The sequence below is a fragment of the Chaetodon trifascialis genome, chromosome 8, assembly GCF_039877785.1.
Source record: "Chaetodon trifascialis isolate fChaTrf1 chromosome 8, fChaTrf1.hap1, whole genome shotgun sequence".
Taxonomy (NCBI): Eukaryota; Metazoa; Chordata; class Actinopteri; order Chaetodontiformes; family Chaetodontidae; genus Chaetodon; species Chaetodon trifascialis.
Window position 1 is genome coordinate 13,793,064 of NC_092063.1, and position 15,148 is coordinate 13,808,211.

Genomic DNA, 15,148 nt, shown 5'->3' on the forward strand with positions numbered 1-15,148 from the left:
CCCTTCCAAAGGCTAGCTGTGGGGGTGACTGCTGTGGCCTTTTGCAGTTGCCACTCCCTTCAGAGATTGATGAATTGATTGTGGGGCTGCTGCCAGTGTGTCTGTGCCCTGGGCGAAGGCGTCCCGGTTACGGGTGGGAATCCCAGCTATGGCATCCGCCCTGGGGTTACTATTGTAGCCGTCCTGCAGGGGGCCCTGGGGGCTGGTGGCCCCGGGAGCAGCTCTGACCCACATACTGCTGTCACACCCCTGGAGACACAGCAGCACTCTCCTCTAAATGGACCTCTGATTGGCTCAGACAAAATGACTCTGTGTGGAGTGCGGCAATTCCGCTCAGGGAGACCACCTGACCGTGCCAAACTTCTCTTGATGGCAGCAGTTAGGAAAGGCCAAAAGAGAAAGACCACATAGATCCATGTCCTTCCCACCTCCTTGACCTGCTCTTTCCCCGCTCATGTCCACCAGCACATGTTCAGTGATCAAGCTTGTACGTGCTGTTTGTCTGGCTTTAGTCTTAATTTGGCAGCTGATAAAATGAATATTTGCTGTGTTGACATTAATCCTGAAGTCAGAATCTTGACCAAGTTTCAAGGCCTCCCCTTCTCGGAAATGTGCTTTGCTTATTGTTATTTCATTTGATGTCTGAGCTTCACTGTGCGGAATGATGTATGTCTGACATAGAAGGCTGTTTTCACATTCATCTCCTGAAGGGGCAATGTTTGTGCTCACCTTAAATCTCACTTTAACTACAAATACTGTATGTAAGAGTGAGGTTTTGTGTCACTGCAGCCAGTTCAGAGGCCAGTCATGGTCCAGGATGCAGTGAATGTGGATTTAAGCTACAGATTTTTAACTAGACACTTGAACTTTTTATGGAAAAAAACGATAGGAGACACAAATTATTCTTCAAAGACGGGAGCTGTTTTTTGATTAAGCGACCAGGACCAGAGTGTGTGTGCTAACCAGCTGAAAAATGAGCAAGGCAAATTTGTGTTTTGGTCTTTTTATTGATTGATCGATGTAGTGCCAGGAATCATTAAATCATTCAACACTTCTGCACCACTTTGCTTTGCTTTTACCTCCTCCTCTCAATAATATTCCACTAAATTAACTAAATAATTTTCAGTTTGTCCTTTTTTGAGCAAACATGATCAGCTGGAATGTTCTGCAGTCTCTTCTACATTTTTCAAGTTAAAAGTCTGCCAATAGTCACTGAAAGAAGGATGTTTAGCCACAACAGTACCGTGAATGCATCAGTGTTACAGATCGTAGGTGAGATACTTGAATGATGGACATTCCTACATACAAACCTGTTATCAAAGAGAACTTAACCACTGGCAATATAAGGCCACAAAAACAATTTTCACACCAAACCAAATGTAATAGAGGGCACATCACACACACAAGCTGCTGTCAGTTATACATATCTGCCACCACACTGACCCGGTATCTACAGGTGTATCAACAACACTTTCAATTCGACCACGAGTACCATGGTATACTTTTCTTGTTACATAAACATATATACAGTTGCGCTGACATAGAAAAGCATGCTTTTGCATATTAGAAGGTTGTTCGGTAAACTTTACACTAAATCCAGAACATTTATCAGTACAGCATTGATCCAACCAGCAGCAGTAATTTAGACTAACAAATATAGTCTGAGGAAAGAGGCTATTATAATTCACTTTTATTACAGATCTTGTACAGTATTGACATGCCTTATGATGCAGTATTACTATCATCCTCTCTCCTATTTTTTTAAATTATGTGATTTGTGTGAACACTCAAAAAGACCATGGTCTGATCTAGTAAGCAAATTAAGAAAAAAAAAAACAGAAAAAAACAACAACACTAAAATCAACACTTTTGGTCCAAAATGAATAAATATTCCACTCAAAATACAAGGGGGAAAAAACAGACATTACATTTTGTACAACAATAATGCATCTAGAGTTATTTTGTGCGACATGGTACACAGAGATACGGTCAACACAGCACATGTAATGTCACGCCAATTGGGGGGGGTGGATAAACTAGGATGACGAGCGATGTGAGTTCTTTTGACAGATTGAATTCAGCTTCTCGCGCAAACTGACTTAAAAAATAAACATTCTAAACCGTGTAAGCTCTCTGATATTGTCAATCACATGCTCTGATGCATCATTCTCCACAGGGCAGGCCAATAGCAGCATTTTTTTTTTCCAAGCCACAGAGCTGGTACAGTGTGCCTGTTCTGTCATCTGTATCAGTTCAGCTATCACACCTCGCCGGCGCCCGACAAACTGTTTTAACCCTTACTGAGCGAGGCAAGTCGACTATGAACGAATCTTTATTTACAGCAGCGGCCTGCAGCAGTTCACAGCTCTCACAAGCCCACGAGCCAGTACTGGGATGTCTCCATGCAGATTGGGAAGCGGTAATATACAGTGATACCGGGGCATCTTTTTTCAACAGCTGCCTTAGCAGTGAATGCAATAAAGGGAGAGAAACCATGTGATGCACTTAGAAAATAAAGGCAAAGCACAAAATTAGGAATAAATAAATAAATAAATGCTGACAATAGCATGAATTGTTTAAAACCATCCAGAATGCCATCAGGTTTTGTGTTTAATAAAATAAATAAAATCCAAATAATAAATAAATAAATACATTTACATAAAATCTAAAATAACTTACATTTTGAAATAAATAGAAATTGAACTCTGAAGCGCAAAACTTTGATGGTGGTAAAACACTGGGATGGACAGAAAATGACAACTTTACATTTATCTGAGCCTGTATGAGTATAATGTTTTTAAACAATGTGATAGTATTCTGAGATAGTAGCAGTACTCCCACTATACTATTATGACATTCTTTATAATTTACATGAAATTTAAAGTATCTGAGGGATGGTCGCTCTGCCATCATCACTTTTTCTGAAGAAATGAAAAGGTGATGGAGGTTGAAGGTCATAGAGACTGCAAAGTTGGGGGGAATACATATGCCTTTACAGTAACATTATACTATTACATCCCAATATTTATGTATCCAGCTTGTAAGAATGTGAGTAATTTAGGTCAACTTCCAACACCACTGGTTTGTAAATATTTAAAAACGCTCAACGCAGATCCAAACAAATAAAATTAATCAAAATACAGAGATGAAATGAAAGTATTTTGGGGGGAGAAAGCCATTGAGAGTCACCCCCTGGGAGCTTTTCAGCACTGCCTCTCCATGTAAACACAATGGATCCACTATAACCACTACCTGGAGCTGGCACCCAGGCTCTTCCCCACTCTACTGACCGGGCCCTTCACTTTTTGTTCTTCAGCTGATTGGCCAGCCAGTCCAGGCCCTCGTAGAGGCCGTCTCCACTGGTGGCACAGGTGGCCTGGATGTACCAGTTGCGGTGGCGTAGGGAGTGCAGGCCGAGCTTGTCTGTGATCTCTGCAGCGTTCATGGCGTTGGGCAGGTCCTAAACAAAAATCCCATGGGGTGGGTCAATCAGGAGGCCTCAGCTGGTTAGGAAACAGGTGCATAAAGAAGGGAAAACAAAGGAGACATAAGGACGCTGATACCTGCTTATTGGCAAAGACGAGAAGAACAGCATCCCGCAGCTCGTCCTCAGCCAGCATCCTCATCAGCTCCTCCCGAGCTTCGTTCACCCGCTCACGGTCATTGCTGTCCACCACAAAGATCAAACCTGCAGGGAGCGACAACAGCTTGTGTCTTTTTAAGGGTTAAACAAAACCACCAGCACTCGTATGCCAGAATCAATTTCATCCCACTTCTCAGCAATGTACTGACATCATTTTGTTAAATCATATTGCTAAACCATGTTTATTCATTGTTGAGGCTTTCAACATGACTAAGACGATAATAATTTGAAACAGTTGGAGGCTGTATGCAAATGACCTCATCTAGAGCATTAGTCAGATATGCCCTCAGGTGCTGGGGGCGAGCGTGTGCTGCAGGATCTGCCACAGGACTGAGCAGCCTTGTTAACTCCAACAAGGCCGACCAGTGCATCATCTCAGACGGCTGGCATGGCTTACCCTGAGTGTTCTGGAAGTAGTGCCTCCACAAGGGACGGATCTTGTCCTGGCCACCCACATCCCAAACGGTGAAGCTGATGTTCTTGTACTCCACTGTCTCTACATTGAAACCTGGATTTAAAAAAAAATCAAGACGAGTTACACAAGCTGGAAAAACTCAGCAACAGATTGCTGTACGTAGCGCTATCAGCAATGAATTCCTGCCTCACACACCAATCGTGGGGATGGTGGTGACGATCTCCCCCAGCTTCAGCTTGTAGAGGATGGTGGTTTTCCCAGCAGCGTCCAGCCCCACCATGAGAATCCTCATCTCCTTCTTTCCTATCAGGCTCTTCAACAGGTTGCCAAAGATGTTTCCCATGATGACTGGCGGCTCTTACCTCAACTGCAACAGAACTGTTGCAAAAAGACAGGGCTCTGAGGAGACCACTTTCCATACATAGCAACAAAGCAGCCAAAGCAAACTGTGAACCACATATAGAAAGTCAAAACCACACACACACACAAATCACGCGGTGAGACACAGTAGCTCTTCAAAAGAAACTCTTAACATTACCACCTCGTTAGGGCTTGAAGCCACCTCAGAGGAAAGCCAGTAAAAGCATACTTCACACCTCGGCAGGCGGGTGACCTGACTTAAAGGCTGTTGCTTTACACTCTGAAAGCTCGCTGGGGAAACCGGCCGCCATGCTGGATCTCTGTTATATGGATCGGCTTTCATGTGGTGCAGGGTAAACCACCTTTTATGCTGTTTGCTGGCAATTGAATAAATGCCCGTGTAACAATCAATTCAGATCACATTGAATGCCACATAACCTAAGGCTGCGAGAATGTGTGGCGCACACAGCCTCCAGCCTTGAGGTGAGAGGCTTAGGTTAAACGGCGGGGAGGTGTGAGTGTGTGTGGGGGGGCTGCAGCCACTAACGTTTTCTCAAAAACCCTCAATCTTTGAGGTTTTAAAAAGAAATTTGTGTCATTTCCCCTCTCACTCTCAGTCTCTTACTGGACCAGCAAATCAATGGATAAAAAGTTCTATTTCTGGAGAAATATCGCCAAATTATGAGGCCACCTTAACATCGTCATGAGGGATTGCTGTCTTGTGTATGTTGTGTTTCATTCAGTTGCGTTATCTCAGTGAGCAAGCTCCTAACTGGCTATGGACTATGGCCCAAACAAAGTTTTTCAGGAGGGGCCAATCTCTACATAACGGGTTTCAGCAGCATCAGAGAGTGAAACATGGACACAGGAGTGAAAGAGAAAGTGAGGAAGAGAATGACGGGGAGAACAGGAAATAAGATGTGAAAGCACGCAGGTGAAGCGGAAGAGACAAGAGATGAAGATGAGTCAAGAGGAAAGGAGTGAGGAACAGAGGAGGAAAGGAGCAGAGGTGACAGGAACAAATGTGAGTAATTAGTATATGCACATAATCTTTTTTTGCATCTTAAGTTCTAGAGAGCTGAGAGAGAGAAGAAGAAACAAGGAGGACCAGGAGTAGATCAAATTAAGCACCCCAAGATCATAATACATGCCAATTTTTTTGATCCAATTATGCTATTCCCAAAGAAATCTAATATAATTTCAGGCAATGTTCTTCTGTCGACCTAATATTAAATCATACTGAAGACCACATTTACTACATGCCATTGTTGGCTATCCTTGATTTCTAAATACAGCAGCCCAGATTATTGTGTCATGGATTCACATGTGGCAGATTTGTCAGCTCAACCTTCATTCTGTGACCTCCAGCAGTTTCATAAAAATAGGTTTCAAGATTAGTAATGCTGGATACCCTACCTATGTTATGTAACGTAAAAAGAGCAACACCAGAACTTTTTTTTTTTTTTTTTTGCCTCTTTTTAGGTGTCAGGAGTGAAAGTTAGTCATCCTCTGCATGTTTTGTGTGATGGTCTCAGAATGATGAAGGCAGCAGGAGAACAATTATAGGATGTTGGCTCTTCAGGATGATTTTTCCCTTGTGTAACTACTGTTTTCCACAAATTATGTACAGATTTTTGAAAAATAAATAAATAAATAAATAAAAAATCTTGAAATTACGCTGCTGTAAATGGGGAAAATTGATCTCCACGGGGATCAAGCCTCCTGAATGTTTCCACCGTCTGGCTTGCTCCTGCTTGCTGTCCTGTCGTCTTTCTTGGCATGGCTCCGTTAACAGGCCAACTCTGCTGTCAACTTGTGCTAACATTTTCTACCTAAGGTGCGTTTCGTGTTAACGGGGAAAAAAAGCCTACAGTGCTGCAGTTGGAGCACCCCCCTCTTCCTCTAGAAAAGCCGTTATGTTTTATGCTTGACCGTCCGACGCTTGACACTGGTGCTGTCAGTGATTAGCTCCGTTACGCATTCATTTAGCTAACATAGTTATATTAAACGCACAGGCTGTAGCTGCTAGCATAGCCCGCCGTACAGCTGCAGTGGCCGCACATCCATGTACATCTGCCATAACGCAAGAGGAAGACGGCTGATGCTGCAGTCCACGCAGGCGACCAATATGAATGCGCAAAATTACGTGTTTACAGCGCGAAACGACCATTTTTTGAGCGTAGTTAGCTAGCAGCGATAATAGCTAATGTCTTCGGCTTTGGAAAAAAAAATTTCCGGGTCAATTTGTGTGCTATAATCCCCTCGTACAGTCACGACAAGCGCACCAGTCGGCCTGATGTCGTCGATTAACGGCCGTTGATTTACGACGAAACGTTAAAACAGCGTTAAAACAGCGATAATTATGCTGTGGTAACCTTTATTACTTGTACACATCTTTGAGCATTTTCACCATTTGCATCTCATTCACACTTACCCGTCAACGGCAGGCAGGCTACCAGCTGGAGTCAAGCAAAGCACTGGGAGGTATTCTCGCGATGAGTGACAGCTGTGATGCAGTGTGTTCTCGCGGTAGTTGGATTCTCAAGAGCACCTCTCACGTTTCTCATCTTTGGCTTGCTCGAAGGAAGGAGCATTGTCGGAGTTCAACTGTAATTTAATGATCTCTTTATAAAATATGAAAAACAGTCGTGTGTAACATCAGCGACGAGCTGCTTTTGTGAGATCAAGTGAAGCGTTCAGCTTTCGAGACATGATCCACTCAGTATTCTTTCAGAGAAATAGACATTGCATGTGTTTAAATGTTATTTGTGTGCTGTTGCAGCAGGATGCCAACAAAAACCAAAATGAAATGTAGCAGAGAGTCTGCAGGCAAACAAGCTTGAATAATTAAAACAGGAATCATCCTAATGAATAAGTAAATGGCTGACTGTAATAGGATGCCAAGTGACACTTCCTGGCAGCAGCCCTCTGTGTCACAAATAATGAGGTGATGGGAGGCAAATGAACCCCCCACCCCCCCACCCCCATAGACTGAATCAATATTATAGCAGGCTGCCAACACTGAGTACTGATTTTGTTATTGTGTATTTTAAAGGGTGATACTCTACATTTTTATGGTTTTCCAGGTGACAATACATATAGGAATTAGGAAGGAACTCTTATGTGTGGGTTTAACCCATTAACCATGAAAGAAAACAACCCTCAGAGTGATTACATGACAAGCCCAAAACCAACCCCACAGCCACAGGTGAATCCAACATTTGCCTCCCCCTTCCTCTCTGTTGTGTGTCAGTCAGTGGTCCGGTGATAGATGTGTTTATCAATTCAGTGGTGAAGGCAGAGGAATAAAGAGGGGAGCAGATGTTTGCAGCTGCAGACCAGATTATGGGGTGGAGCGGATGGTGGGGGAGCCTGCTGAGTTTGTGTGCGCGGGGAGTTTTCGAGAGGGTTACAGGGGGGTTACAGCGGGCTTGGGTGGTGGCAGGAGAGCTGGGGTGGGGAGTTATAACTTAAAGGAGCCTTTCCTCTGAAGTGCCTGCCAGCGTGCACCCCAGCAAACACAATCACAAGTCTCGTTGGTTCTGCTAGCTGAACTAATGAGGGCCTGCGCGTTGAGGGCAGGGGCTTTGATGTTCTGGGTAGCTGGCTCCTTGTGTTTTCTCTCCCGCTCTCCTTCTCTGCCTGTCCCACATCAAAAATGAAAGGGGAGTTGAGAAGCAGATGTTTTCAGGCATGTATTTATACAGAGTACACTTTATTCACCCCCCTCTCCATACCCCATTTGTCCTTTGCTTCTGCATCTCTGCTGTACGTACAGCAAGGATATATCTCCCTATCTTTATATCCAACTAAACACACTAAATCGCCTTACTTTATACATATAATCATCCTGTCAATCAAAGAGGGTAACTTTTATCTCTCCTAACTTCCTCTCTCTGCCTGCCTCTCTTTAATTTCAGCCCAGTCTGGTTGTCATTACTTGGGGGGCAGTCAATGTGTTGCTATGCATGCGTCTATGTCTGCAGCAATGAGGGGAAGAGTGGGAAAGAGCGAGAAAAAGAGCACAGAGGGAGAGAGAGAGCAATCCCAGGCTGTCCACCAACCTCTGTCTCACACATGGGAGAAACAGTGACAGGAAATTCCCTTTTGCAGCAGCTCCAGGGTGAAATGATAAAGGAATGAAGAAATGCAAACCAGAAATCCATTCCCTTATCATTCCTCACCAGTCGCTGCCTCCCTCACTAAATACCAAATAGACAGAACAGTTGATTCAGCCACTGGCGCTGCCATTCCTCAGGAGTCAAGGGATATTTACCAAAGTCCACACAAACAAGAATTAATTGGCATTAAATCCTATATGGCAGATGAGGTTTTCCCAGAATGGAGGCACTTTGGATCATCTGAGATATCAAGGAATGTTGCTATCGTAAATTCAGTCAGGTGTTGACGTTAGCGTCTCGCTAAATCTGCAGTGTAACCAAAATGAGAATGCAAATCACTTGGGTCACCAGGCGTGCCGTCTGACAGTTCATATGTGCGCAGCAGCATGCATGTTTTTGATTGTGCATCAGTGCCAGGATTTCTACATGTGTCTTTGTACATAAACGCATGCTTGTGTTTATGTGCCTGTGTTTATGTTTGTGTAGTCTGTCTCCCAGGTAACAGGGACACTGCGTTCCACGTGGTTCAGCGAGTCCCTCCTTTGGCTATGAACTCTGGACAGATGATCCCCTCAGATGCTCGCACAGCAAAGACTGGTATAATCACCCCCACTCTCTGCTCTCTTGATGCTTCTTTCCAGTAATAAAACTCATACTTGAAGGAAACAATATCCTCCAGCCATAAAAAGTCCTTCTCTCAGCATGGAGTGGCCATAAAAAAGGCTCTCACCTCCCAAATCTGTAGTGCGCAGAACTTGCCCCCCATTTACACAGCAACAGACACACACACTCACACTTAAACGTACACACATCCTTCAGCATCAGTTCTAAAGCAGGACCATCTCTCACTTTGACATGTACGACATGTGGGAAGAATCTAAGGAGTGCTCAGACTGATGAAATGGACAAAAGCGAGCAGAGAATAACATGAGCTCAGTCATGATTTCATAGGAAAGTGACACACATCACATCACAGTTATATCAAGAGGAAGCAGATTTTTGTCATAATACTGGATGAATTCATGAAAAACCACCACTAACTCTCATGACATAATTACTATTATTACAATGGTGTAAATAAATTAGACTGATTAGTTATTGAGTGTAAAGAGTTGCCTCCAAACCCGACGTTGTATTGACTTTCCAATCTTTAGTTTTACAAGTATACAAACTTTGATAAGTTTATGTGCTTTCTGTCCTGCTATGAGAAAGCTTCAGTCCTTCAAAAAAACACTGTACTTTTTCTTGTTGTCTCTATTAGTAAAACCCCTGTCTAGAAAGATTTTGAGACTGAGTAAGCATTGCTGCTCTGTCTGAGTCACAGGTGCAAAATATACAAATTCAGGAAAGAGATCTTTAGAAGAGTAAAATGAAAGCTAAATTGCAACAAGACTTTGTTGCCAAACAGCAATGTTTCACTCGGCCAGCACAAGTCTCTCATTGACTCAATCCAAAAAGACAGCCTCCGATGCAATAATAATATTAATAATAATACATTTACAAATATACATGTACACTTTAAAATACACATCTACTGTACAATGAGATGAGTCAGCATGTAGATATTGAAATAGAAATGCTTTTCTGCTGTTGCTCGTCCTTGTTCTGTGGGATAGAAAAGATGGGGTATAGGCCGTTTTCATGGCTGAGAGGGCAGTGTCTAAACAGACCATGGCAAGACAAATGACGTGAGTCACCTCTTCAATCTCTGACTTGGCATTTTGAGAATAACAGCGGCTACAAAGAGAAAATAGATCCCAGATGATGGCCCCCAAAAAAAGGAAAAGGGGGAATAAACAGATTCTCTGGGAGAGTTACACAAGGAGCAAAACAAATGCTCGAACAACAGGAGTGGGCGAAGGGACAGGCTCGCCATCTTGAGTCCTGGATGGGTAAAGGCAGCTGGGACTGGGAGAGCTGCAATCTACTTGCACACGTTAACCCACTCAGTGAGACGACACTCCTCACAGAGCACGTAGCAGCACCAGTGGAACCTGCAATTGCAGCGCTCGCTGCGTGTCTGTTTCAGGATGTTGTGTCCACGGCCGCAGCACAGCGAGCTGCAGCTGTCTGTGCTGTAGCTGGTTTTGTTGCAGATGCGTCCTTGTGTACCCGGAGAGTCTACGGACACATCGCGCTCACAGAAATCAGGAGACTTCTCAAAGTACACCAGCTCTCTGGACATGCTTCGACGGCGACCTCCGTTGAGTCCCCCTGTGCTCCCACTGGCGCCGTTTCCTGTTCGAGGGTTGAAAACCCCATTGTTTTTGTTCTGGGAGTTGACAAAGATGGCTGACAGGAACTTTTCCTTGAGTAAAGAACCCACAACCCGGAACTCTGGAGACACATGCCAGCAGGTCTTAAACTGACAGCTCCCTGATGTGCCATGACATTTGCACTTCCTCTTCATGTTGTCAGTCACTATCTGCACAGAGACAGGAAAATGACGGAGGCAAATGATGATTTATGGACGTGAGGAGCCGGACTTCTCTCTGAAGAACATCGAGAACACAGTGGATAAGAACATTACTCACCTGTCGTCCCACCCGGTTGTTATGGATCCTCATGCGAGCATGGATGTCTCTTGGAGACCCGCGGGAGTCGAGCCAGTCCCTGGAAAAACGGTCCCCAAAGCGGACGTCATGACTGCAGCCCCCCCACTCCCAGGTCTCCTGCATGGAGCTTAGCTCATCTGGTAAAGGCTTGAGCAGGGCGGAGGGGTGGGTGGAGCGCAGGTTAGCGGGCAGGTCGCCATGGTGACCGTTTAGCTCTGATGGTAATGAGCGTGGCATGCCGAGGCCTACCCCACCCTTCTGCAGGGTCTGCAGCTGCAGCTGTGTGAGTTTCAGCCGGATCTTGTCATCATCCTGGCGACGCTTGGCCTCACAGCCACACCCCCGCAGCTTGCCCATGCTGCAGGCCGAGGCCACAGAGTGAGCCACACCCGCTGCCAACAAGGCCAGGGAGAAGGCACTCTCGCGAAAACCTGGGAGTGAGACACACACACACACACACACACACATTGAAAATGATTAACAGGAGCAGCTCAAAAACAGTCCTGCATCTGAGTGCAGAACAATCTCTACTGTCACCTCCAATTCCACTCCACAATAAACCCAGGTCACATTTTGACCATCATTATGTTGCCTCAGGGTCTTACCCCTGTTGAGGACAGTGTTGTGGTGGGGAAGCTTGCCGAAGCCCTCCAGTGAAGAGCAGTTCCAGCGCTGGTCCCGTAGCTGGTACTGGCATTCGTGGATGGCCACCTGGATGCCCTGTAGAGCAGAGGCTGTCACATCAGGGCTCCGCACACACATCCGCATCTGACGTTTACTAAGGCCTGCCAGCCTCAGGCACACCGAGTTAGGGGTTAGCACTGGATCTCCTGCCACCTTCAGGCTGAGGATATCATTACACAGCACCCTGGAGAGGGAGAGAGAGGGAGAGATAGAGGGGTGGGGGGGAGTTAGTTGGGAGGTTATCAGAGCTGGTCAGGAGTTCATTAGTCAAATCCAGAGAAGTATGTGGCAATAGATAGTTAAGAAGATCAGAAAAATGCAAAACCAGGAAAGATTTAAGGTGGACATACTACAAAATGTATCTCATCTCTAAAGGATTTGCTGAATGCACTTAGCAATAAAATGTGTTAATCGATTGCACAAGTATTCACTACAGTGTTTCCACTGATGTTGCTTAAATCCAGGCAAAATATAATTCTAAACAGATCATCCAGCTGAGAAGTCACCAAAGCAGAGAATAAATTACCAAATGCATCTTATGGGAAAATAACTACCTTGGGATTTAAATTGAATTCTTTATGGCATTGTTCTGACTTGTCAGAGGTTACAAAATTAGTAAAAACTGATTCCATTGTTTCAATATTACACTAAATCAGCCTGTGAAACCAGAGGCAGATGTTTCACTTTTTATCTACATAAGTTAAATATTCGTTTAAATCATACAGTCATACACAGGAACTTCCCTCTACTCTTGTCGAATTCCAAGTAGCCAGAACCCGCATGCACCAACTCTCCTGGCGCTCTCAAGTGCACTCACGTTAACGCAGGTGACATAAGTGCTGCTGCCAAAATCAGGAATTGGTCCCAACGGAGTTTGTTTGATAGCTCCATTTTGTTAAGCGGTTTTCGCGACGTGACATTAAAACACTGGAGATAACGTCCTGTGCTGAACGAGAATATCAAAAAGAAAAAGAGTGGAGTATTATCGATGCACCGCCAAACGACCGAAGAGTGAAGACGGAGAACAGAGGAGCTCGGGGGCGAGAGTAAACGGGAGGGAGGGGGGGAGTGAGAGAGGGGAGGGGAGGAGATGCCTCTACAGGCGGCTGTTTGCAAAATATTGGCCAATATGAAAGTTGGATCACCAGTTGATCATTTTATTAGTTGAGAACGTGATCATTCATCCAAGCGTAAAATGACGTCTCCAAACCTTTACGCACAAGCACTTTGTAAGCCGTGCGCAAAAACGGTCTCAACTTCTGGTAAGTCATCTAAAATACTGGATCCTTTAGAACTATTTAATATGATATTAAAATATTAACGTATGTGGTCTTGCTTTTTATTGCTGGGTTGGTAGATTATTCTGCACACATTCTTTTGTTTTGTTTTTAAGAGAGGGAACAAAGAAACGCTCAGTAAAATGAAATATGGAAAGTCAAAGAAGATTTTGTTCATAAAGGGTGAGTTAAATGATGGGTGGGGGAAGGGGAGAGCTGCTGGTTCCACTGTACAACAGGGAGGCAGCAGCAGGCAAGCGGCTCCGCTAACAGACCCTCCAACAATACTGTTTTTAGTCATGTGGTCCCCCTTCCTCCCACCTCCATCCGAGCGGCTGTTCTCCATTGTTGTGTTTGAAACAACTTCACTTTGTCACCCCAAAGTCTTTATTTTTGAGTATAAACCTCTATGCGTAAATCACACGTGACAGGTCTGATTTGTGTGATTATTTATCACACCATGGCAAAGTCAAAGGGCAAATGACACTTTGGGATTTGTTAAAATTGGTATGTGATGCGTTATAGGAAGTAAGGCTTTAATGCCGTTTAAACACACTGAAGACTACAAAACAGCATCTCAATTATCCATTCAAATTAGCTTTCCATGCTCAGTAATGACTGGACCCATGAAACCAGATGCCCAGGCCTTCTGTTAGGATTTGGTGAGGGTGATGTGGCAGCTCGGCGTCGAACCAATCATCTTATTGATCCAAATTAAGCACAACAGACGCTGCTGCTCCTGAATCAAGAGGTCACAGTCTTTTATCGCATACTGAAACTGCTAATTTGCCCACAAATGTAAAAAGTTTTCTCGACCACACTTTAAAACAATCATAGACACTGCTGTTGGAACTGAGAAGGTGCATGTGGGTTACTTTCATAAAATTAAGTTAAAACCCCCCTCGAACACGGTTCGCATAGTGACACCAATTCATCTAATCTCCTTCCATTCCCTAAGCTGCAGCAATGAAAAGTGCATTAGCATTCTGCCTTGGCGTGTATATCTAAGTGGCTTAAAAAGTGATTTGAAGTTGATTTGTATATAAAAGGCCCCCTTTATCCGGATTGAAGCTCTAATCTGCTCGGTGTCGCATGACTGCTCCAGGAAACCCGTTTGAGCACCTTCATATAAGGCTGGAGTATAAACGTAGGATGGCTGTCATCAAAGCCGTTTTACAAAAGCCCACTTCCTTTTACTGTCATCTGAGGGAAAGAGAGAGAGAAGGAGAGGAAGGGAGAGAGATTATTCAGGCTACCACCGCTACAGTGACTAATGTGGAACATGCAAATTAGCAGATAAATGTCACATAATGAAACATTCAGCCATGAACCAATATGGAGAAGTTTGGGGACACTGAAGCCTGCTCCTAGTCTGGGGTTAGATGGAGATGCCGCAAAGTGGCTCAAGCTGTGATTACACTGGGCTACATGTGCGTCGAGGGAGGTCTGCAGGCCAGATGTTTGGAACGGTTCTTATTCTTACTCGTCTCCCTTTTCCTGGTTCATCACACATCAAACTCCTGATTGGAGACCATATTTCATCTCTTCAGAGTTCGAAAAATATTTAAGTAGCCCAGCAGGCAGTGTGAGTTATATGACAACTGAGTCTTTATTATTACTTGTTACCACATTCAAGTCTCGTTGTGCGTGTGCGTGTGCGTGCGCGTCTTTGGCTATAAAGACTCGTGATAATAGTTTTGTATAATGGGCCAAATCTAAATTAGCACCTAAATATATTCGGAGACCCTCATAAAAGTCACGTTTTAGCACGCTATTAGTTGTTTAATAGGGGCAATAATTTAAAATAAGAGTGCACTTGTAAAGGGATTAGTGTAAAAAGGAAACGAAATGCACAGAAATGTCCTTAGTCACAGCACATTTTGAGAGCGCATTTGGAGAAAGGAGGAGGAGATGCGGTTAGGGAGTAGGCTAATCCAACCACCGGGTAAAAAGGGCAGTTTTAGATGGCTCATATTCCCCTGTATTGCATCGTGACACCAGCTCTGAGCAGCGGCGGAGCACCAAACCGGGCGCACCCACAGCATCTGTACTAACACATCACCGCTTCACGGGTACTTCTCTCTGCAAGACTG

General features: G+C 44.4%; 2 protein-coding genes across 3 annotated transcripts; both read right to left on the minus strand.

Annotated features, from left to right (window-relative positions):
- Positions 1–987: 987 nt before the first annotated feature.
- Positions 988–6,922, minus strand: arf3a (ADP-ribosylation factor 3a). Of its 2 annotated transcripts, none has more exons than XM_070968072.1 (5): positions 6,853–6,922; positions 4,254–4,436; positions 4,041–4,151; positions 3,564–3,688; positions 988–3,460 (listed from the first exon to the last, which is right to left on the minus strand). In XM_070968072.1, exons 2-5 carry the CDS (start codon positions 4,399–4,401, stop codon positions 3,299–3,301), a joined length of 546 nt encoding a protein of 181 aa, XP_070824173.1. In that variant the 5' UTR covers positions 4,402–4,436; positions 6,853–6,922; the 3' UTR covers positions 988–3,298. The 2 variants fall into 2 exon arrangements, with proteins under 2 accessions (XP_070824173.1, XP_070824174.1); XM_070968073.1 differs by having other exon boundaries at positions 4,254–4,425; positions 6,853–6,905.
- A 2,541-nt stretch (positions 6,923–9,463) lies between these two features.
- Positions 9,464–12,835, minus strand: wnt10b (wingless-type MMTV integration site family, member 10b). The gene is made up of 4 exons (XM_070968623.1): positions 12,596–12,835; positions 11,700–11,962; positions 11,074–11,525; positions 9,464–10,964 (listed from the first exon to the last, which is right to left on the minus strand). The coding sequence occupies exons 1-4, from the start codon at positions 12,667–12,669 to the stop codon at positions 10,464–10,466; spliced, it is 1,290 nt and encodes a 429-aa protein (XP_070824724.1). The 5' UTR covers positions 12,670–12,835; the 3' UTR covers positions 9,464–10,463.
- Between the last annotated feature and the right edge of the window lie 2,313 nt (positions 12,836–15,148).